The 25,660-nt window shown below is 42.6% G+C and overlaps 1 protein-coding gene across 1 annotated transcript; it reads right to left on the bottom strand.

Moving 5' to 3' along the window:
• LOC311145041 (adhesion G protein-coupled receptor D2-like) lies at positions 1 to 25,660 on the bottom strand (the record flags this gene model as incomplete). The annotated part of the gene is made up of 25 exons (XM_084181237.1): positions 1 to 8; positions 878 to 908; positions 1,042 to 1,103; positions 1,353 to 1,500; positions 1,652 to 1,705; positions 1,848 to 1,889; positions 2,700 to 2,820; positions 9,421 to 9,536; positions 9,746 to 9,879; positions 10,335 to 10,488; positions 10,792 to 10,894; positions 11,135 to 11,238; positions 13,381 to 13,507; positions 13,903 to 13,958; positions 15,718 to 15,823; positions 17,045 to 17,153; positions 19,643 to 19,777; positions 20,495 to 20,606; positions 21,579 to 21,878; positions 22,292 to 22,386; positions 22,648 to 22,773; positions 23,793 to 24,422; positions 24,826 to 25,071; positions 25,293 to 25,353; positions 25,616 to 25,660. 25 exons carry the CDS (start codon positions 25,658 to 25,660, stop codon positions 1 to 3), a joined length of 3,225 nt encoding a protein of 1,074 aa, XP_084037363.1.

Raw genomic sequence — 25,660 nt, 5'->3', positions numbered from 1 at the left:
CTAATGTTCTGAGAAACAGAAAGAACAGATAAAACTTTCAGCCTTTCTTATGATTAGACACATGGTTAAGTGACCTGGCCCACTTCAACAAGCCAAAGAGAACTGCCCATATGTTTACATAACTCACACCTGATGTTATTACATGTAGTGAAAATAAATATACTAACTGAAGGGGATTGAATTATGATGAAATTGTCAGCAGACAATGTAGCCTGGTTCCTTACTCTATATGTGCCAGCCACATTATCGTTAATAAACCAAGATAAATAACCCTAGAGTCGATTGGCACACCGATGTGTCAATCTAAGTAACATAATAAAAAAATCCCCATCCCTATCTGTTTTTTTGCATTGGCTGCGTCTCAATCCACCGCATCCTGAAGGTAACCGGTACTGGCTTAAAAAAATTAATGGAAGTATGAAGGTAGTTTTGTGCCTACCCAAATTAAGGGTTAAATATGTGTAATATATATATATATATATATATATATATATATATATATATATATATATATATATATATTCCCGACCGTTCTTATATCTCAGAGATATACACTTCAAAACCTTGTTTGTTATGATTCATTTTTTGACTGTCTTTTTTCCCCATTTATGAATGTGTTATTCAATGCGTTTCTCTGGGCTATAGTAGTAAAGGCCAAATTCAATTATTTATCAAATCATTTTTTGTATATATTTTTGTAATACCTAAAGGGGTCCTAAAATTCTAAATCAAATAGCTAAATGATCCATAGTATAACCATCTTAAAACAATTCCATATGTCAGCTTAGACCCCCCCCCCCCCCCCCCCCCCCCCAAACTGCTTAGACTTTTTAGAATTTTAAAGTCAGATTCACTGTCAAGGAAATTGTGAAATTACCTGAGGGCTTGAAAGCAGTCAGTTGAACCACCTGGTAAAGTAGAACAGACATTTTGATGTGTTGGAGATGGAGCAGAATTCTCAAATACACAATAACCATTTAGGAGTGATAGTAGGCTTAATAAGTGGATATGGCCTCTTTAGATGCATAATACCAAACATACCTGGTTTCCTGATGCTGGTTTCAAGGAGAAGCTCACAAAACGACTTTCTTTTCCAAAACTCTCTGAAAGACAAAAAGGTAAAATCCCACCAGTTATTCACCTGGTATTAATGGCATTCATGTCAGGTGGTGTAGAACACCTAAGTGTAATATCCAGACTGCATGACTCTACTAAACCCCTTGTACCACAACCCACCACTACCCAATCCTAACCCAACCCAACCTACCCAAACCCAGCTAACCTGACCAACCCACCACAGCCCATGCCTCACTCCAGCCCCAGGCCCACCCATCCTATTCTGCCTCTCCTACCGTTCTTGATGACCAGTGAGGTGGAGGTGGTGCTGCCGGGGCCTGAGTTCTCGCTGGTCTCTGGGCTGGAGGGACGGGGCAGACTGTGGGTCCACGACTGGGCCGGACCCCTCTGGGACGGCAGGAAGCTGATTGGCTGGGAACAGTTCTACAACCAATAAGAATGTGTTGAGCTGTTTAGATGAGGCTGTCTGATTGTGTATTCAAGCATGTGCATACTGAATTAGCATAATGTTTTTCTCCAGTTTGAACATAATACAAATGTTAGTAAGGATGTCGCTGTATGCTTTTTGGCTCACCGTGAAAGACAAGGCTTTCCTCTTCTCTTTGATCCTCTTTATGGCATTCCTCACCTTTAAGAAAAGCAGACAGCACCCTCAATAGCTTGTACACCCACTGACATATTTGGCAGTGTCAAGTGGTTGGCATGCCACAGATGGACAACTACATTCTGAGAGAAAGAACTCCCGCTGAAAGAGTTCTTTGAAAACCTACCTCACTGTTGTAAACCGCATACACCAAGAATATGTACAGGCCCTGCAGAAAGGGAAGGACAGAAGACCATAAGATATTACCCATGGCTGTAGACTACCTACAATATGTGCTTTATCCTGGCTTTAGTGAGTTAGACAACTTGTTGATGAGGCTGTGTGGATAGTAGTTCCTGACTCTATGATGATGACCAACTTCTTCCTGCTTGGTGAGAACAGTGGGTTGTTTCTATAAGTATATTCTCTGCTCTGAGGGAGACTGAGGTTTATCTCCTCTCTCCTCTCTTCTGGATGAAACCTCAGTCAATCTAAATTAACTAGCAGCTCTTTGAGGGGTTCTCCGGGGCCAGCGGCCAGCTCATTCACATTAATTAACAACCATGCTGGAAGCTCCTGAGAGAAAGAGAGAGAGAGAAAGCCAGGAACAGAGAGAGAGAGGGAGAGATAGCGAAAGACAGAGAGAGAGGCAGAGAGAGAGAGGAATAGAGGGGAAGTCCAGAGTACCTCCAGCTGATTTACAGGTCTTATCAGGGGTGTGATGGGAAGGGAGGTGGAGGTATATCTGGCGATGGGTCAGCCTGGAGAGCCCGGGAGCCCTGCCATGACCTGTCCTTCAAAGGCCCAGTCTGAGCCACCCTCTCCCCCACACACGTGCATGCATGCACACACACACAAACGCACACACATGCACACACACAAGCACGCCACACCACACACACCGCTCCACTGGACCTGTTGCAGCCCACCTCTGCTTATCTACAGCAGGCCCACCTTCCTCCACTCTTTGTCTCTCTCACCCTCAGTTTCTCTTGAAACCATTACATACAATGATCCTTCGATGGGTGGCTTTGCTCACCTGAAAAGCATTGAGAGCGATGAAGACATACGCCACCACCATGGAGAGGTGCACCAGGACTCCACACAGCCAGGTCAGGCCCAGCACTGGCAGTAGAATAAGGACTGGTCGTGTCACAGCCCTACAGAAGTCAGACTGTCAGGATAGTAAAAACACCCACACTCACGCACCAACCCACATGAACACGCACACTGATGTACGCAAACCTGCACGCTTATATTAAGTGAACATCCTGCATAACTGCATGCAATTAAATGATTTGGCAAAGCTATACTTGATTTGACTGGATTCAATTTAAATTCAGTTTAAGTTTTTCAAAATGTCACATTATTATGTTAAGATTATATACACTGAGTGTATAAAACATTAGGAACACCTGCTCTTTCCATGACAGACTGACCAGGTGAATCCAGGTGAAAGCTATGATCCCTTATTGATGTCACTTGTTAATTCACTTCAATCACTGTAGATGAAGGGGAGGAGACAGGTTAAAGAAGGATTTTGAAGCCTTGAGACAATTGAGACATGGATTGTGCATGTGTGCCATTCAGAGGCTGAATCGGCAAGACAAAATATTTAATTGCCTTTGAACGGGATATAGTAGTAGGTGCCAAGCGTAGTAGGTGCCAAGCGCACTGGTTTGAGTGTGTCAAGAACTGCAATGCTGCTGGGTTTTTCACACTCAACAGTTTCCCATGTGTATCAAGAATGGTCCACCACCCAAAGGACATCCTGCCAAATTGGCAAGCTGTGGGAAGCATTGTAGTCAATATGGGCCAGCATCCCTGTAGAAGACTTTCGACACCTTGTACAGTCCATGCCGCAACAAATTGAGGCTGTTCTGAGGGCAAAAGGGGGTACAACTCAATATTAGTAAGTTGTTCCTAATGTTTTGTACACTCACTGTATATGCTCTGTGTCTCTGATTTGGAAGTTTGGACTACTATTTTTGTGATTTGGCTGTTTTTGGAGCCTTTGTTCATGTTTTATCTGTGCCCCTGCAACTGCAAAACGAGCATGAGACAGTCTATCGCTGGCGGGTTAAGTTTCTCAAAACCATTGAAATTGCAAAAAAGTGTCTGGACAACGTCACAAAAACGATGCGTGCACTTCAATGGGGCAGAAGGATGTGTGTTGTTGGGATTCTGGATGACCAGATAGCTAGCAACCATGACAAGACGCTGCAATGTGGGGTATCGTAGGTGTCTCTTTTCAGCTAGTTTTATCTTGTTCTTGATACCATGTATTGTTTTGAGGTGTTTTGACTGATGTCACATCTATGCTAATATGGCTCAAATTTGCTTACTAGTTAACCAACAACTGTAACGATGTATTTGATAGACAACAAGTGCTCATTGTAATATTTGTATGTTTTGTTGGAGACAAAATATAGTTTACATGTTGTCAACAATCTAAGCCAGCAATGTATGTTTTGCCCCATCGTTGCGCACGCTTCGGTTTTGTTACTAAACAACCAACCCGTCTATAACATACCATTTACATCCAAAATACAGATTTGGTGAAAAAAAAGTGAACCTGTCCTTTAGTGTCAAAAGTAATACAACAAAAAGCGTAATACACAGAGGACCTTCGATGGCAGTGGAGCAAAAACATGAAATAGTTACTCCTTGGATTCGCATCATGTTTTCATCCTCACAAAGGTTCACAGGGCACTGCAGTCGTGCTCTTCATTCTTTACAATCATCCGTTTCATCTGCTATGTGCTTATACGTGAAATAACATTACGGTTATTTGTTCAAACTTCTATTGCTGTCCTCTTGCTGCACCTGGGCCAGGAGATTGAGTTCACACTGAACTATGTCTACAAGGACAAAGTGAGTAGTTCCTCTTCTTCCTTTGCTTTTCTTTTCAATTTAGTCTTCTTTCTAATCTTGTGACGTCATCACATTCTTACAGGGAACAGATAGACTGCGGAGGGGGCAAAGATGACTTGCTTACTCCTTCACTCTTTTTACGAGCAAATGAACAGGTGATGAATGAGAAGAAAAATTGCATTTCAGAAATCTAGTATGAAATATGGTCTTGGCGTTCATAGATCAGCAGTGTGTACAATATACATGTATTTGTCTTGTCTCTACAGTCGTGGTCAAAGGTTTTGAGAATGACACAAGCATTGGTCTTCACAAAGTTTGCTGCTTCAGTGTTTTTAGATATTTTTGTCAGATGTTACTATGGTATACTGAAGTATAATTACAAGCATTCCGTAAGTGTCAAAGGCTTTTATTGACAATTACATTAAGTTTATGCAAAGAGTCAATAATTGCAGTGTTAACCCTTCTTTTTCAAGACCTCTGCAATCCGCCCTGGCATGCTGTCAATTAACTTCTGGGCCACATCCTGACTGATGGCATCCCATTTTTGCATAATCAATGCTTGGAGTTTGTCAGAATTTGTGGGTTTTTGTTTGTCCACCCGCCTCTTGAGGATTAACCACACGTTCTCAATGGGATTAAGGTCTGGGGAGTTTCCTGGCCACGGCCATGTTTTGTTCCCCGAGCCACTTAGTTATCGCTTTTGCCTTATGGCAAGGTGCTCCATCATGCTGGAAAAGGCATCGTTCGTCACCAAACTGCTCTTGGATTGTTGGGAGAAGTTGCTCTCGGAGGATGTGTCGGAAACCATTCTTTATTCATGGCTGTGTTCTTAGGCAAACTTGTGAGTGAGCCCACTCCCTTGGCTGAGAAGCAACCCCACACATGAATGGTCTCAGGATGCTTTACTGTTGGCATGACACAGGACTGATGGTAGCGCTCACCTTGTCTTCTCCGGACAAGCACCACCCTCCTTTTAAAGCTTCCAGTCTGTTATTCTAACTCAATCAGCATGACAGAGTGATCTCCAGCCTTGTCCTCGTCAACACTCTCACCTGTGTTAATGAGGGAATCACTGATATGATGTCAGCTGGTCCTTTTGTGGCAGGGCTGAAATGCAGTGGAAATGTTTTTGGGGGATTAAGTTCATTTTCATGGCAAAGAGGGACTTTGCAATTAATTGCAATTCATCTGATCACTCTTCATAACATTCTGGAGTATATGCAAATTGCCATCATAAAAACTGAGGCAGCAGACTTTGTGAAAATTAATATTTGTGTCATTCTCAAAACTTTTGACCACGACTCTACACGTAGGCAGCTATGTCGCTATATGAGTATAGCATGTTGCGAACCTTTCCATATTGTTGGGACAGGACTGAACACTAGGCTCTGGTCCCCGTTTAGAGTCCACATTAAGCAGACAATGAGCTCAGTGAAAAGAACACAGACCAACAGACACCCACCCAGACAGAGTCTCTCTCTCTCTCTCTCTCTCTCTCTCTCTCTCTCTCTCTCTCTCTCTCTCTCTCTCTCTCTCTCTCTCTCTCTCTCTCTCTCTCTCTCTCTCTCTCTCTCTCTCTCTCTCTCTCTCTCTCTGACCAGGTGGTAGGCTGATAAGACCCACACAACTCCCACTACTTCAAACTCAAACTACCTCATTCTCACACAGTCACTGTCTCTCTGCTCGAATCTGTTCAGTTTGTCTGTGTGGATCTGTCACCTGTGGATTTGAAAACTTCCTATTCTATTGAGCTTCAAATTAAACATATTCTGACTCAGCCCTCAACACACATTTAGCTCATTATATCTCACACATATAAAGCAGACCATGAAAAGCCACCAAGGGTTGGATGTTGGGGTCGAGTCACAGGCACGTGACACGTGTGTTTGTGAGTGAGAGAGCAGGAGAGTCAGGGAAAGAGAGGATGAGTGAGTGGATGAGAGAGAGGATGAGAGAGCGTATGGGAGAGTGGATGAGAGTGTCGATGAGAGAGTGGATGAGAGAGAGAGAGAAACAGATAGAGAAACAGAGAGAGAGAGAAAGAGAGAGAGACAGGGAAAGATATACACTACATGGCCAGATATATGTGGACACCCCTTTACTACCTACAATATGTGCTTTATCCTGGCTTTAGTGAGTTAGCCAACTTGTTGATGAGGCTGTGTGGATAGTAGTTCCTGATTATATGATGATGACCAACTTCTTCCTGCTTGGTGAGAACAGTGGGTTGTTTCTATAAGTATATTCTCTGCTCTGAGGAAGACTGAGGTTGATATCTTCTCCCCTCTCTTCTGGATGAAACCTCAGTAAATCTAAATTAACTAGCAGCTCTTTGAGGGGTACTCCGGGGCCAGCGGTCAGCTCATTCACATTAATTAACAACCATGCTGGAAGCTCCTGAGAGAAAGAGAGAGAGAGAGAAAGCCAGGAACACAGAGAGAGAGAGGGAGAGATAGCGAGAGAGATATATAGAGAGAGAAAAAGAGAGAAACAGAGAGAGAGAAAGAGAGAGAGACAAGGAAATATATGCACAAATGTATGTGGACACCCCTTCACATGAGTGGATGTAGCTATTTCAGCCACACCAGTTGCTGAATGGCCCATACTGAAGAGCTCAGTGACTTTCAGTGTGGCACCATCATAGGATGCCACCTTTCCAACTAGAGCTGCCCTGGTTAACTGTAAGTGCTGTTATTGTGAAGTGGAAACGTCTAGGAGCAACAACAGTTCAGCCGCGAAGTGGTAGGCCACATAAGCTCACAGAATGGGACAGCCAAGTGCTGAAGCGCGTAACGTGTAAAAATCGTCTGTCCTCGGTTTCAACACTCACTACCGAATTCCAAACTGCCTCTGGAAGCAACGTCAGCACAAGAACTGTTTGTAGGGGGCTTCATGAAATGGGTTTCCATGGCCAAGCAGCCACACACAAGCCTAAGATCACCATACGCAATGCCAAGTGTCGTCTGGAGCGATTAATCACTCTTCACCATCTAGCAGTCCGACGGACTAATCTGGGTTTGGAGGATGCCAGGAAAACGCTACCTGTCCCAAAGCATAGTGCCAACTGTAAAGTTTGTTGGAAGAGGAATAATGGTCTGAGACTGTTTTTTCATGGTTGGGGCTTGGACCGTTAGTTCCAGTGAAGGGAAATATTAACGCTACAGTATACAATGACATTCTAGACGATTCTGTGCTTCCAACTTTGTTTGGGGAAGGCAAGCCCCCGCAGCAATGTTCCAACATCTAGTGGAAAGCCTTCCCAGAAGAGCGGAGGCTGTTATAGCAGCAAAGGGGGGACCAACTCCATATTAATGGCCATGATTTTGGAATTAGATGTTTGACGAGCAAGTGTCCACATACTTTTGGCAATGTAGTGTATATATATAGTTGAAGTTGGAAGTTTACATACACCTTAGCCAAATACATTTAAACTCAGTTTTTCACAATTCCTGAAATTTAATCCTAGTAAAAAATTCCCTGTCTTAGGTCAGTTAGGATCACCACTTTATTTTAAGAAGTGAAATGTCAGAATAATAGTAGAGTGAATGATTTATTTCAGATTTGATTTCTTTCATCACATTCCCAGTGGGTCAGAAGTTTACATACACTCAATTAGTATTTGGTAGCATTGCCTTTAAATTGTTTAACTTGGGTCAAACGTTTTGGGTAGCCTTCCACAAGCTTCCCACAATACGTTGGGTGAATTTTTGCCCATTCCTCCTGACAGAGCTGCTGTAACTGAGTCAGGTTTGTAGGCCTCCTTGCTCGCACATGCCTTTTCACTTTTCTGCCCACAAATTTTCTATAGGATTGAGGCGGCAGGTAGCTTAGTGGGTAAGAGCATTGTGCCAGTAACCGAAAGGTCGCTGGTTCTAATCCCCGAGCCGACTAGGTGAAAAATCTGTCGATGTGCCCTTGAGCAAGGCACTTAACCCTAATTGCTCCTGTAAGTCGCTCTGGATAAGAGCGTCTGCTAAATGACTAAAAATAAATAAAAAAAAAGGTCAGGGCTTTGTGATGGCCACTCCAATACCTTGACTTTGTTGTCCTTAAGCCATTTTGCAACAACTTTGGAAGTATGCTTGGGGTCATTGTCCATTTGGAAGACCCATTTGCGACCAAGCTTTAACTTCCTGACTGATGTCTTGAGATGTTGCTTCAATATATCCACATAATTTTCCTTCCTCATGATGCCATCTATTTTGTGAAGTGCACCAGTCCCTCCTGCAGCAACGCACCCCCACAGCATGATGCTTCCATCCCCGTGCTTCACGGTTGGGATGGTGTTTTTCGGCATGCAAGCGGCCCCCTTTTTCCTCCAATCATAACGATGGTCATTATGGCCAAACAGTTCTATTTTTGTTTCATCAGACCCAAAGACATTTCTCCAAAAAGTACGATCTTTGTCCCCATGTGCAGTTGCAAACCGTAGTCTGCCTTTTTTTATGACGGTTTTGTAGCAGTGGCTTCTTCCTTGCTGAGCGGCCTTTCAGGTTATGTCGATATAGGACTCGTTTTACTGTGCATATAGATACATCTTCACAAGGTCCTTTGCTGTTGTTCTGGGATTGATTTGCACTTTTCGCACCAAAGTACGTTCATCTCTAGGAGACAGAACGCGTCTCCTCCTGCCTTGAAATACATCCACATGTACACCTCCAATTGACTAAAATTATATCAATTAGCCTATCAGAAGCTTCTAAATTCATGACATAATTTTCTGGAATTTTCCAAGCTGTTTAAAGGCACAGTTTGTGTTTGTTAACAAGAAATTTGTGGAGTGGTTGAAAGTTTTAATGACTCCAACCTAAGTGTATGTAAACTTCCGACTTCAACTGTATATATATATATATAGAGAGAAAATGGGCTATAGTGTGGTGACTCACCAGGTCAGGTCAAAGGTGTGGAGTTTAGATGCTGAACTGGGAGTGTGCTTCTTTGCTTGACGACGAGCGCTGGACACCGTCACCATGACAACCCGGCACAGCACCACTGCATTGACCTAGGAGTACACAAAGTCTCAGAACAACCGATGGACATGCCATATTGTTGCATAATGACACGTGTATGACACATTAGTAAACATCACATGCAAGCACACACACACAGAAACGCAAGCGCACACACACACACACACACACACACACACACACACACACACACACACGCATGCAATCAAGCAAAGCCAATAAGTGAAGTGAAGCTACATACGACCAAGATTAACAGAACAGGTCCCACAAAGGCCCAAATCATATCAGTCTCCACATTGAGCCAGCAGTGACTGTCTGCTTTGTACTTGTCCAGGGATATCGTCAAGGTTACACCAACAACCACAACAGGCAGACCTGCAAAAATAACACAATATTTTTTGCTTTTAATTCACCAGGTCTCTTATATTCATACAACACATGAATATCTTTAGTGAAGAGAGTTTACATTGCTGTGGTACAGGACCAGGAACTGCAGTAGGCACCAACTGTCCATTCACCAGCCATTCTATTTAGTCTGAACAAAGTGAAAACCTCAGACAGCTGGCCGATATATCTGGGCATCTTATAAAACATCATCATGAGTGTGTTTAGCTTTTTGAATGCACACACTCTTCGAATGAACACAACCTTTGGTCTAGATGAGTTGCGTTCCAGACAGCACTGTGTTCTTACCAAACAATACTGCTATGTACTATATAATATAGAACAGGATCTTATGTGAGTGGATGAGTCCTGTGTGGAATGTATGGGAACATTGTACAGTATCATTAATAATAAGTAGTGATGTGTGATTCTGCAGGGTATTTTACCCCAGCCGATGCCGTAGTACATCTTCATCCTGCGGTCCTCGCTGATGTTGACGGACACCACCTTACTCCACAGCAGTAGCCCCTCCACCAGCATCCAGGAGAAGGAGGCCATGAAGAAGAGGTGCAGCAAGGCCGTCACCAGAAGACATGCCCCCTAGTGGACAGGAGGGACATGGCATTGACATGGTTACTGTCACTATAGATACTTGTCCACTAGTTACTCTTACATGGTGACACAAGTTAAAAAACAATAGAAAGTAACGCACATATAGTACTTTAGTCCAGAGAAGAGAATGGAGTCCTATCATACATTCAACGACAGAAGCAGCTAAAAGCCTACAGACTCCTGGATCACTGACAAAACTGACCCTATGCCCTCCTCTGGTCCATAGTACCCATAACCACAGACAGAGAGTGAGATGTTTAAAGACAGACACAGCCATGTAAAGAGTCCAACCTCATTAGCAGAGGCCCAGTCACTGCACATCAGCAGCAGCTCAGCTATCCCCAGAGCCACGATCAGGTTCTTATGGACAGTGGTGCGGTCAGACTTAGGAACTCTGCCCCCACACCACACCAGGCCAGACAGGGGAGAGGGACACAGAGAGATGATCAAGGTCAGACCAACAAACAGACAAACTGACTGTGAGTCAGTCATCATACAGTCATAGAAAACACAGCAGCAATTTGTCTGCTCAGCATGGTAAAGAGAAGTGATTTACAGACAGAGTGAATCATTCAAACAGACAGATGTATTGTACAAGCTAGTAGATTATTCGCTGGAGCAGGGCACCACTCACCCCACAGCGAAGAAGAGGATGAAGGTGAAGAGTAGGCCACACAGAGACACTCCACAGCCAATGAACGTCATCACCTGGAGGGCTCTCTCATTCTCTGGACTCCTCTGTCACACAGACACACATGAGTAGGTATCAGAGATTATAAACTGGGTGGTTCGAGCCCTGAATGCTGATTGGCTGACAGCTGTGGTGTATCAGACCGTATACCACGGGTATGACAAAACATTTATTTTTACTGTTCTAATTACGTTGGTAACCAGCAGTGGTGGAAAACGTACCCAATTGTCATACTTGAGTAAAAGTATAGATACTTTAATAGCAAGGTACTCAAGTAAAAGTGAAAGTCATCCAGTAAAATACTACTTGAGTAAAAGTCTAGTTTGGTTCTAAATATACTTAAGTATGAAAACTAAATGTAATTGCTAAAATATACTTAAGTATCAAAAGTTAAAGTAAAAGTATAAACCATTTCAAATTCCTTATGTTAAGCAAAGCAGATGGCACCATTTTCTTGTTTTGAAAATGTACGGATAGTCAGGGGCACACTCCAACATCATTTACAAATGATGCATTTGTGTTTAGTGAGTCTACCAGATCAGAGGCAGTAGGGATGACCATGTGTTCTCTTGATAAGTGCGTGAATTGGATAATTTTCCTGTCCTGCTAAGCATCCAAAATGTAATGAGTACTTTTGGGTGTCAGGGAAAATGTATGGAGTAAAAAGTACATTATTTTCTTTAGGAATGTAGTGAAGTAAAAGTAAAAGTTGTCAAAAATATAAATAGTAAAGTAAAGTACAGCTACCCCCAAAAACTACTTAAGTAATACTTTAAAGTATTTTTACTTAATCACTTTACACCACTGGTAACCAGTTCATAATAGCAATAAGGCAACTCAGGGGTTTGTGATATATGGCCAATATACCACGGCTAAGAGCTGTGTCCAGGCACTCCGCGTTGCGTTGTGCATAAGAACAGCCCTTAGTCGTGGTATATTGGCCATATACCACACCCCGTCGGGCCTTATTGCTTAACTATAAAACAGGTTGTTTGGATCCTGGATGCTGATTGGTTGATATGCGGGAGTTGTGGGATAACAACTCCCAAAAAAGACCATGATGTGTTAATGTCATAATTCAACTGTTCGTAGCCCAGGCAGGACATTCATAAATGTAATCTCCCTCAGGAAAAAAGCGTCTACATATTATTTTTCCATGCTACTATTTGGTTTGCAACAGCTGGGGGTTGTATAAACCTACCTGTCTGCCTCTACGAGCTGTGCAACTATGTATTATTTTTACAAATGCAATCCCTCCCGTGCCAGCAAAGAAGAGGAACGCACTGGCTGTCACCAACCAGCACCAGGACCATGGACAGTTCTTCCACTCGTGTCATTAACGGAAACGTCACTATTAACATCACCAACTAGCTTGGTTAGCTCGGACTCGCCAACCATAATAGAGGCCTATTGGATATTTATTAAATCAATATTTATTGAAGTTCTTTGGTCTCATCATCATTGAATATTTGCTAGCTAGCTACATGCCAATAATTTGTTTAGCATAGCAACATCGAATGAATAGAATGATTAGAATTAACGACTGGGTCAAAACATGAGAAAGGAACTAACGACCAGCCCGCTTGGGTAGCAACTTCACAATGCAAAACATTTTTAAGTCTTTAAAATCATGTTTTTAATGAAAACAATTTTTTCCCTTTTTCGTGATATCCAATTGGTAGTTACAGTCTTGTCCCATCGCTGCAACTCCCCTGCAGACTCAGGAGAGGCGAAGGTCGAGAGCCATGTGTCCTCCGAAACACGACCCTGCCAAGCTGGACTGCTTCTTCACACACTGCTCACTTAACCCAGAAGCCAGCCACACCAATGTGTAGGAGGAAACAACGTCTAGCCGGCGACCGAAGTCAGCGTGGAGGTGCCCGGCCCGCCACAAGGAGTCGCTAGAACGCGATGGGACAAGAAAATCCCGGCCGGCCAAACCCTCCCCTAACCCGAATGACATTTTATCATTAAAAACATTATTTTAGAGAGTACATTTTTTTTGCATCGTGATGGTCGTTAGTTCTTTTTTCATGTTTTGACCCACTCAGAACAGCCTTTGTCGGGAGTTGTCACATGATAATTCCCGGGTTCTCAGGCATTATTACTTAACTATACAGACTATAAGTGTCTGTTGACTACTGTCTATTGTACTATTTCACAATGTGGAGGATAGAATGGACCTTAACCTGGACTTCATAGACTTGCATCAGCAGGGCAAAGTTGGTGGTGTGGTTGCAGAAGCAGACAGTGGAGTCATACTGTTTAGAAATGACTGCACAGCCTTTAGTAGACCACCACCCACCTGCCTCTGGCCTAGAGGGGGACAACAGTTTTACACTTTCATAAAAATGTATGGTAACCATTACACTAATAAATCAAACACTGATTTCTATAGATGTAAGCAGGTTAGCGTGTTTCGTCATGAATCTTGTTCTGGAGGCAGCTCTGCAGATTGGTCACTAGCTGGCACAGCCACAAAGTCATACAATCTGATTTTAAACCTAACCCTAACCTTAATCCTAACCTTAACCACACTGCTAACCCTAATGTCTAATCCTAACCTTAAATTTTTACAATATAGCCAATTTTGACTTTGCAGCTGGCCATCTAGTAGAAATCGCTCAGTTCTGCCTCCAGGAAAAGACTCATCCCAATAAACGTCAACCTGCTAGACATAATGGCAGAGAATGTGCTGTCACTATACTCACATCAGATCAAAGTCCCAGAATGCACAGATTGGGTCATACACGGTCCCTGCAGGATTCTAAAGGAATCGATGGAACAGGACATAATTTCCCACTTACAGTAAAGGACAGGCTTATGAAGGAGATAGAGGGATATATCATATTCTCTGTGAAAGAGGCAGAGGTACAGTGGGGAAAAAAAGTATTTAGTCAGCCACCAATTGTGCAAGTTCTCCCACTTAAAAAGATGAGAGAGGCCTGTAATTTTCATCATAGGTACACGTCAACTATGACAGACAAATTGAGAAAACAAATTCCAGAAAATCACATTGTAGGATTTTTAATGAATTTATTTGCAAATTATGGTGGAAAATAAGTATTTGGTCACCTACAAACAAGCAAGATTTCTGGCTCTCACAGACCTGTAACTTCTTCTTTAAGAGGCTCTTCTGTCCTCCACTTGTTACCTGTATTAATGGCACCTGTTTGAACTTGTTATCAGTATAAAAGACACCTGTCCACAACCTCAAACAGTCACACTCCAAACTCCACTATGGCCAAGACCAAAGAGCTGTCAAAGGACACCAGAAACAAAATTGTAGACCTGCACCAGGCTGGGAAGACTGAATCTGCAATAGGTAAGCAGCTTGGTTTGAAGAAATCAACTGTGGGAGCAAATATTAGGAAATGGAAGACATACAAGACCACTGATAATCTCCCTCGATCTGGGGCTCCACGCAAGATCTCACCCCGTGGGGTCAAAATGATCACAAGAACGGTGAGCAAAAATCCCAGAACCACACGGGGGGACCTAGTGAATGACCTGCAGAGAGCTGGGACCAAAGTAACAAAGCCTACCATCAGTAACACACTACGCCGCCAGTGACTCAAATCATGCAGTGCCAGACGTGTCCCCCTGCTTAAGCCAGTACATGTCCAGGCCCGTCTGAAGTTTGCTAGAGTGCATTTGGATGATCCAGAAGAGGATTGGGAGAATGTCATATGAAACCAAAATATAACTTTTTGGTAAAAACTCTACTTGTCGTGTTTGGAGGACAAAGAATGCTGAGTTGCATCCAAAGAACACCATACCTACTGTGAAGCATGGGGGTGGGAACATCATGCTTTGGGGCTGTTTTTCTGCAAAGGGACCAGGACGACTGATTCGTGTAAAGGAAAGAATGAATGGGGCCATGTATCATGAGATTTTGAGTGAAAACCTCCTTCCATCAGCAAGGGCATTGAAGATGAAACGTGGCTGGGTCTTTCAGCATGACAATGATCCCAAACACACCGCCCGGGCAACGAAGGAGTGGCTTCGTAAGAAGCATTTCAAGGTCCTGGAGTGGCCTAGCCAGTCTCCAGATCTCAACCCCATAGAAAATCTTTGGAGAGAGTTGAAAGTCCGTGTTGCCCAGCGACAGCCCCAAAAGATCACTGCTCTAGAGGAGATCTGCATGGAGGAATGGGCCAAAATACCAGCAACAGTGTATGAAAACCTTGTGAAGACATACAGAAAACATTTGACCTGTGTTATTGCCAACAAAGGGTATATAACAAAGTATTGAGAAACTTTTGTTATTGACCAAATACTTATTTTCCACCATAATTTGCAAATAAATTCATAAAAAATCCTACAATGTGATTTTCTGGATTTTTTTTCCTCATTTTGTCTGTCATAGTTGATGTGTACCTATGATGAAATTTACAGGCCTCTCTCATCTTTTTAAGTGGGAGAACTTGCACAATTGGTGGCTGACTAAATACTTTTTTGCCCCACTGTATATAGTGTATAGAGGAAATATAGTCCATGTGAGTGTGAGACACTGAGGTCCTTACTTGAGCTCTGTGTTGGAGCTGGAAGCGTACAGCCATGCTGACAGGCTGTCCATCCCCCAGGACTGTAGTAGAGATGACAGAGGAGCCCAGGATGGTGCCCAGGTACCTGACACACATAGCACAGCACAGGCCATATGGTGACAGTCACACATAAGGCTGTGTATCAACACTGGATCATGCTCAGTAGGCACTAATGGAGAAAGAAATCTTAATGGAAAATTACCGGGACAGTTGCTGCTCAATATGCGATATGTGACTAGAATGGCGTTGGAAACAACAGCCAACTTTCTGGGACATAGACATGTCTTATATTGGCAGAAAGCTTACATGATTGTTCATCTAACTACAGTGTCCAATTTCCAGTAGCTATTACAGCAAAAAAATACCATGCTATTGTTTGAGGATTGTGTACAACAACAAAACACTTTTATCACGGCAACTGGTTTGATACATTCACCTCCGAAGGTTAATAATGTACTTACATTCAGTAATCTTGCTCTGATTTGTCATCCTGAGGGTCCCAGAGATAAAATGCAGTGTCGTTTTGTTTGAAAAATCCATTTTTATATTCAAACGTAGGAACTGGGTTCTACAGTTTGACCCCACTGCTGTCTCTGGCTCCACACCCACCCCCGCCCGGCCATCTAGAGGTGTGAAGGTTAGTGTCTTTTCTGTAGGGAAGCTAATGATCCATCATGTATGACATTCCTGGGAGTGTGTAAACTTAAATTTTTTATTACCATAGTGTTTTTGTATGTTCTCTATAGTTATGTACTTGAAAATGTATACATTTATCAATTCAGCACATTTGGGAAAACTCCTGGCAGACTTGATACAAAATATTGTGTAGTGATGTAATTCTTCACTGGAGCAGTCTGAGACGTTGCACACACACTGCTGCCATCTTGTGGACAACATCTAAATTACACCTAGAATCCTACATCACTGTCTGGCCTTTTGCTTGCATTTCAAAGATCATGCAACAACAAAAATATTGAAAACGCATGTTTTTTGGTTTGTATTATCTTTTACCAGATCTAATGTGTTGTATTCTCCTACATTAATTTCACATTTCCACAAAGTGTTTCCTTTCAAATGATATCAAGAATATGCATATCCTTGCTTCAGGTCCTGAGTTACAGGCAGTTAGATTTGGGTATGTCATTTTAGGCGAAAATTGAAAAAATGGATCCGATCCTTGGACTGATTCAAATCTACAGTAATTAATGAAAAAACGACTCGCCCTGTTTAAAATTATTTCTCCTCATTTCGTGCCTACTGAACGTGACCTTGGTCTAAAACATTTCAGAGTTCTCGTCTTCCGTACCTCTGGATGCCATCAGTGACGATGGGAAACATTGTGATGTTCTCCTCTGAGTTGAAGAGAGGCCGCAGGGAACTGTACCACGTGTTGACCACAGTCACCTTCTGGAAGCCTGCTCATACAACATCAACATAAACAACACATCTCCACTAACCAAACTGAGTGTCACTGTCTTCTAAGAACACTAGACAGTTTAACATGCAGCACTAAGTGGAAACACAGATCAATGCTATGTCTCACAATAGCCAGTTAATATAGATTGTAATGAATAGTTGACTAAAGGCCTTGGGAGTGCAAATGCATGAATACATATTGTCTGTACCATGCATTGACAAGTCTGTACCAGTACATATCCTGCTGGGCACAAACTGGTTGAATCAATGCTGTTTCAACGTCATTTGTCAACTTATTGTGACTTGGAATCTTTGTGGAAAATACATTGCATTTGAAAAAACTGTTGTTTTGAGAGTGAAATTTCAACATAGACAAACCTTGTATAAAATATGTTGAATTTGTACCTTTAAAACAATGTCAGATCTTCAACGTTATATCCACTATCAGAAAAAAACACAATTTGTCTGGGCAGCACCTCCTACTAGAGAATGTATTTATTTACAGCTACCGATCCAAGGTTTAAACCAAGCTTTGATATTTGTCACTGACTATTACCAATGTGCTATCGTGAGAATGATTGTTGAGAGATCTACACTTAAAAACTAAATAGATTCATTGTTGCAATGGAAGTAATTCTAAAGGGTAGGTTTAACAGAGTGAATGAAATGTGAATATACTTAATCACTCATATATCATCAATTATGCTATTTAGGCCTATATAGCATTTTCAAAGTCATCAACAGCTGTTGTTTCGATTAAACCCAGAATTCAACTAATACATTAGGCCTAGGGTTTCAAGTTCTGGTTGATTTAAAATGTAATGATATTTAGTGATGTTGAATTGTGTATGGTTGGTTGTCAACACAGCCAAATATCAACATTTTAATGAGATGTATCTTCTGCTTGGATAGTTCCATCTGTGCCCCTGACTTGGTTCTGGCTTTAATTCCACTTTGTATATAAATGAATAATTGATATGTTGGATTCACGTCTCCATCCCAACCAAAATCTAAGTTAAAGAATAGGAGTAAATCAAACGTTGTTGAAAGTGCATTTAAAGTTTGATTTAGTCCTATTCTTTAGTTTAGATTGTTGGTTGAGATGTAGACGTGAATCCAACATATACATTATTCATTTGTAGACAAACTGGAATTAAAGCCGGACTTAGTCAGTGGCACAGATGGAACTATCCAAGCAGAATATAAATATCCTTCAAATGTTGATATTTGGTTGCATTGACAACCAAACACAATTGAATATCACTTTTGAAATACAATAAATAGCCTATTAACTTGTCGACAAGTTAATAAATTATATGTTGGATTAACGTCTCATACTCAACAAAAATAAAAGTTAAAGAATGTGTTTAAGCCAGTGGCTCAGATGGAACTACCCAAGCAGTAGTCACTATCCACTGGGCATAGACGTCAGTTCAATGTCTTAATTTACATTTGGTTGAGTTGTCAACTAATTTGAATTCAACGTGAAATCAACAAAAAACGTCACCATGTCATTGGATATATATATTTTTTTTTATAAGACGAACTGCCCTTACGTTGATAACTTTTTACAAATCCAATTAGTTTTCCACATTGATTCAATGTCATCACATAGATTTTTTGGGTTGAAATGACGTGGAAACAATGTTGATTCAACCAGTTTTTACCCGGTGTCACATCTCCTTTAAATGTTGATATTTGGTTAGGTTGTCAACCAAACACAATTCAATATTACTTTTGTAATACAGTAAATAGCCTAAGGTTAAGGCTATCTTACAAACTAATGTAACATTCAACCTTATGTAACTATACATTTATTTTTATATAATCATATAAAGCGTGTATGTTCAAGATAACATGGATAGGTTGTCAGGTCTGTGGATATCTTCACAATTGCTGTAATAATCTGCGCAGAATCTCGAAAGGCATTGATCACTTGCGCCATGTACTTTTAATGTAATCTCAACTGCAATCCAGGTCATTTAGTTATGCTATTAGATGAAGCAAAGTGATAACACATCAATTTGTTGTATAAATAAAGAAAATATCTGACATTGTATTCCCATTTGAACTTTGCTGTGATTTTAAATGGTTGAAAGCGCAGTGATAGACATTTGGGTGTAAACCAAAAACATGACATTGTTTTTCCATTGGAATTTGGTTGTGCTTTTAGATGGTTGAAAGCATTGTGATAACACATTGGAAATTTAACAAACTTTTGGTTTTAGTTTTGAGTGGGTGAATATAGGTTGTAATCTCATTGATCAACATCTCAACCAAAAATTACCCAATTATCCACATTGAAATGACATGGTGTGCCCAGTGGGATATGCCTACAAAACTGTGCTTGATAAATGCGTGGTATGTCAAATAAAATCCTGCTTCACTAGGTGTTTACTGTTAGTGGAATGCATGGTTGAGACTGTAAAAGCACTAGGCTATGGCTGAAGGAGTGCAGATGAGATACGCTCTCAGGGCTGTCTCTCACCGTTGTCATGGAGATTCTGCATGTTCTGCGTGGGGACTGAGATACAGTCTATGTTGGTGTCGCTCTCTACGTCTCGACCACAGAACTTAGGCCCACTAGATCTCTCTCCCAGTCTCTGCTGCCGAACCTCCAGCTCTGAATCACATAAAGACATATTCTCAGTGGAATTAACATAATACTATAGTAAGAGGAATGGTTGTAGTACTGGTACCGAGTCAATGTGCAGGGGTACGAGGTAGTTGAGGTAATTGAGGTAATACAGTATGTACATGTAGGTAGGGGTAAAAGTGACTGGACAATCAGGATAGAAAATAAACAGAGTAGCATCAGCAGCGTATGTGAAGAGTGTGAAAGTGTGTTTATGTGTGAATGTGTGTGTGGCGTCAATATGTATGTGTGTGTGTGTGTGTGTGTGTATGTGTGTGCGTGTGTGTGTGTGTGTGTGTGTGTGTGTGTGTGTGTGTGTGTGTGTGTGTGTGGAGTGTCAGTGTAGTATGTTTGAGTGTGTGGGTAGAGTCTAGTGAGTGTGCATAGAGCTAGTGAAGAACTAAGGAAAGGACCAGCATGGAGCTCATGTGGCGGGGTCTAAAAGAAGTCCAGATGTCTCTGCATAGCAGTAAACACACAACACAAAGCAAGACCGAACCAATAACATTTTTAAGTGGCCAATTCTGAATTAGATATTATCGGTTCGATATTGATTTGTGTTGTAGTATGTCTGTCCCATAGAGATCCTATTATAGTGTTCTAATTCCTAATTCTATGGTCGGTCCGCTCTCTCAGCCTTTCAGCAGCACACAGAACACACTCTAACAGTCTAGAGAATGTACTGTAATCTACTAAGTGACTCACTGATGTTGGAGCTGTGGATGAGTAGATGGTCCGTTTCTGCCATCAGCCGAGTGCTCAGACTGGTCACCATGCGGTCAATGCTCTTGACCACAGCCATCGGTCCACTCACCACCTAGGACAAGGTGGGGATAAGGGTATGGGGTTGAATCATATAGATATACTGGTCATTGGTAGGGCCAGGAGTTTCACCTGACCACGTGACCTGACCAGGATATTAAGCCTAAAACTAGGACCCAGAGTTTGGTCAGGCGGTCAGGAGACTCCTGGCTGTAGTTATTGGATAGAGCAGACACTGTGGGTGAAGCAGTGCTATGTGGATGAGGAAAGCCACAGTGTTTCAGTCCTCAAGCTGCTCTAATACATTCAGTCTGGCTGTGCTGTACTGCTGTGACCTTGGAGGGTAGAGAGGCCTGGGGGAGGGGAGGTGGGGGAGGTGGGTGAAATGGGGGAGGCAAGATCTGCAACAATATGAACGCTTATCATATGGCTAGCACTAGGATACATAGACATGCAATACTTGCTGTTTATATGAAGTATAATATTAGACATGTCTGAGTAATTGTTTTGGATGGGATCTGTTAACCATAATAGCACAAAGCACTTCACTGTGTTCCTTTGAAGAACATTCAACAAAGACAATAATGGATATTATCTTCAAAATGTTCACACACATTTGAAAATTCCCAGAGATCATAATAGTACATGAAAAAGTGCTGCATCAATATACAAATTCAACCTGTTTATTGTCATGCCCGATTTTCATGCAATCTAGAGCAGATTAAATTGAGTATATCTGCGATTAAGTTTGATCAAGATACAACCCTATGTGCTCTGTACAAGTACACTAATCTAGCCAAGTGTAACCATTCATTTGATAGTTTTTCATTCACATTATCCATTTGAGCTTACTGCCCTCTAGTGGAGATATGCTCAAATAACACTGTAATACTCCAGTAGTCTTGTTTATGTTCCCAACACCTTGGCGGCTCTACCTCCACCTGTTCCCAGTCATTGTTTTAGCCTGCCTCTCTGGTACCTGATGTAAGAAGGGCTTTATAAAAACTTTTGAATAATTGATTGGTACCTGTTTGATGGCCTGCCACTTGGGGGCGTTGTCCTGGCTGATGATGCTGTCAGCCACAGTGATAAAGGTGTGGCTGAGCTCCCCGGCGCTGGTGGTGGCCAGGCTGTCGTTGCCTACTGCGGCCGTGTCTGTGGGCACGTCTGCAACCCGCGCTAGCAGCTGGACCAGGGACAGCATGTCCCCTGGCTGCAGCCCCTCCCTAGTGTCCTCCAGGGCCTGCCTGGACATGTTGAGCAGACTGGACGCCTGACCCCAGCTCATCTGGCCCCCTGGCTGCTCCCCCATCACACCCTCCATGCCCTAATACACAAGCATGCACACACACACACACACACACAGCAGAGGATGGAGAGGAAGTCAAAAACAGGGTTAAAAGAATATTGAACATAGCTCACTGACAGAACAACCAATTCACTGACAGAATAACCAATTCACTGACAGAACAACCAATTCACTGACAAAACAACCAATTCACTGACAGAACAACCAATTCACTGACAGATCAACCAATTCACTGACAGAACAACCAATTCACTGACAGAACAACCAATTCACTGACAGAACAACAATTCACTGACAGAACAACCAATTCACTGACAGAATAACCAATTCACTGACAGAACAACCAATTCACTGACAGAACAACCAATTCACTGACAGAACAACCAATTCACTGACATAACAACCAACGATTTACAGTAATCAGTCTTTACCTGCGTTCCATTGGAGAGCTGCATGAGCTGGTGCATGAAGGGACTGGGATGGGAGCGCTGAGACTCACTCAACTCCTTCATCTTAACATAGCGCTCTGTAACAAACAGTCATGTCAGAGACAGTCCATGGTTCCTCTCTGATGTTTGGCGAGGGTAGTTACTAGCATTGTACAAAGTCACAAATATTCATGTTCAGTCAGTTTCCCTAATGTGATGCAAAATTCATTTCACTTGTCTGTTCAGAAGTAGACAACTTATGCGTGTACAGTAACGAGCCATGCAGTACTGTGATAGCACTCTTTGTTACAGTATGTAAGTAATGGTCTGGTCCTAGGTAGTGGCAGTCTAGGTCTCACCCCTGCTGGTCCTGCAGATGAAGGGCAGTGTGGTGGAGCAGTCCGCAGAGTCATACAGGGGGAGCTGTTGGCTAGACCAGCCCTTTAGAGTCCTGCAGCCCTGCATCGCCCTCTGCCTGTGGACCGCTGCTCACACAACACACACACACACACACACAGCATGAGACAGCTCCAGTGACTACATCATCTGTTCTACTAAAGTTAATGGAAATACATTTAAATGACTCGCTTGCATCAAGTGAGTTCTTGATTTTGTGACACTTTTTTAAAATCCATAGTCCTCTAAGTATTTTGTTTATTTTAGCATGCTGTAGCCTAACATAACATATTTGAAATCTAAAGCAATTTATAAGTGAAATACCATAATATTTTAATATTCATCATATTCAACAACCTTTGAAAACACAGACAATTCCTTGCAATTGATTTGACCGTGTTTTTACTGAGAATGGATGCCAGCAAAAAGCCCATCCATCGTGAGTCAGTTCACTTGTTACACATAGCAATGAAATCCATTATTTTTCATGACGGTTAAACATTTTGTTGCTTTTCACTATTGAGTAGAGCTCCATTCTCTTCGTAAAGCAGACCTCATACTTGCACGAAGCCCCGTCCCTCTGCCCTCCACATGGCCTTTAGCCAGTGAACCATGCTAACCAGTTTCCTCTCCCCCATGTCTCTCTCTCAGACAGACATAGTGGATGTGTTCAGGCAGACAGCCACTGGCTTCACTGGCCTCTTTAGAGGTAGATCACCTTGAATGATTCCAACAACCAACTGACGGAAGACTGGGAACAACCACCACTGCCTCGGTATTGGATTAGTAATAGAAATGGATTGGTCTGGAAGAAGGGCTATAGGTTTGCCATAGAATGTCCTATTGAGGAGGTACCATAAGATAATTAAAATGCTATGTGAAAGAATCAAAAGACCTACATTCTGATCAAAACCTGCAGGAGGCCACCCAAATAATGTGAACTGAATTTTATGAGTGAACAAATCCTTCATCAATGTAAAGTACCGCAATAGGAGCAGGAGACCACAAGGGGGCAGGTGAAACAATATGGCTGACAGAAAGTTTTGGCCAAGATTCAACTGCTATGTAGGGGTATCTCATTGCTGTGTGACTGTAGGTGCAGTCTCACCTGGACAGAACAGCATGGCTGGCACCTCTCTGACCACTGGGTGACGGGTCATATTATCAATACTCCAGGTAAAGATAGCGTCCTGGGTCAAAGATGAGCAGCCATTCAGGGCACGGAACTGCCTCTGCTCCAAGGCTGTGTCCCAGACATTCAGATCTGTGATATTCCCTACAAAGGGCTCAGTGAAGTTCCCCCCAAACGAGTCCTGGTCCTGCCCCAGGATAAGTATGCCATCTCCATGTATGTCCCTGGGGGTGTCAGACCCGGAGCCCATGTCCCCCCTCTCCCCATCCACATAGATGGCCCAGTGGCCGTCAGTCTTGCGCCAGGTGACACAGAGGTGGTGCCAGGCCCCATCGTTGGGGAAGGATGCCTTGTAGGGGCGGTGCTGCCCATGAACAATGAGCGCCAGCAGGATGCGTCCTGTCCCGTCCAACTGCCCGCGCAGCTGGAACTCGTTGGTGAAGACGGCCGCGGCGTAGGAGTACATGGTGGACACCTGGTACCACTGGGGGTCCCACTGCACGCGGACGCACACGCTCACCGCTGGCATTGCCGGGAACGTCATGTTGACACGGCCGTAGCCCTCCTGGGAGTCCCTGGGGAAGTTCAGGGCTTGGAACAACACATCTAAACAGGTAGAGACAGAAGGAGATCACTTTCAATGCTAACCCTAATCCAAACCCACAACACCAAAGTACAGATCATCATGCAATATTGCATCAGGACATACCGATCTAAGATCTTAATTTGAGCCAATTTTCTACAGCAGAAAAACAATCCTGCAGCAATAGGAAATGTGAATTATTATGTGGATTATAATTAATTGACATTTTTGTAGGGATTGATCAATTGTTTCATTAGGGCAAATCAAGTCTGACATTTCAAAGTGGAAATGACAAAGTTTAGAAGCCTTTTTAAAACTAAAATACACTACAAGTTTGCGTTTCCTGCTATGAAGGAAAATTCTCAGCAACAAAAGAGTGATCAAATTATGATCCTACATCTGTAGGTGTTTAAGTTATTAACTCACACTGTTTGGTGAGGGCCAGAGACCTGCTAGTTGGTCTGTTGGGGTCCCTGACCCATATGGGTCCATGCAGGCCTGCCTGCCTCTGGAGCTCCAGGGTTCCCTCCTCGTCTTCAGGTTGGCCCAGGGTGGTGAGGGAGCTGAACTGGCCCCTGCAGAAGCTCCCTGCCTGGGAGAGGTCCAGGGACACGTTGACCAGCTGGTATACCCAGTCTGATGTTTGATGGACCAGGCGCAGACTGCTGCCCTCTGTCAATATGACACCAGGAACACACAACCACAAATAGGCATGGATCAGTCCACATGTGGATATCACACTTTACAGGAACACCTCTATCATCTCTTTGAGCAAATCTCTATGGAAACAACATGGAATAGCCTTGATGTACAAAAGAGTTTCAAGCATCATACATCAGATTGTAAGAGTTGCTGCCATGGCATTGAAAGTGATTGACAGTTCCAGAACTCACCTTCTGAGCCCCTCTCTCCTCTGTCTAGCCCTGGCTGTGTTGGCTCACATTCACACAGCACCTACCATAAAGGAAAACATTTAAACTGCTTTATTCTGTTGGCTATGGCATAGACATGTAATATCCTTGATATTTATTTATCCAATAATCTCAAAATAGAAACAAACCGAATAATCAGTCAAATTAGTAGTTGTGTTAAGCCTATCAAACTTATCAGATCTACCAACGAATGCATTCATTTCTAAAATAAAACACTGAAAATGTGAACTTGTTTTTTTCTCCAAATGATTTCATAGTTTACGTAAGAAAGGAATAGACATTACCACTATGCAACAGAGCAGAACCGGAGTCAGCAGGGTTCCAGTCAT

Source organism: Coregonus lavaretus (genome assembly GCF_964263955.1).
Source record: "Coregonus lavaretus genome assembly, chromosome: 17".
NCBI lineage: Eukaryota > Metazoa > Chordata > Actinopteri > Salmoniformes > Salmonidae > Coregonus > Coregonus lavaretus.
The sequence above is the reverse complement of the archived record's forward strand: the minus strand, read 5'-3'. Positions and strand labels throughout refer to the sequence as shown.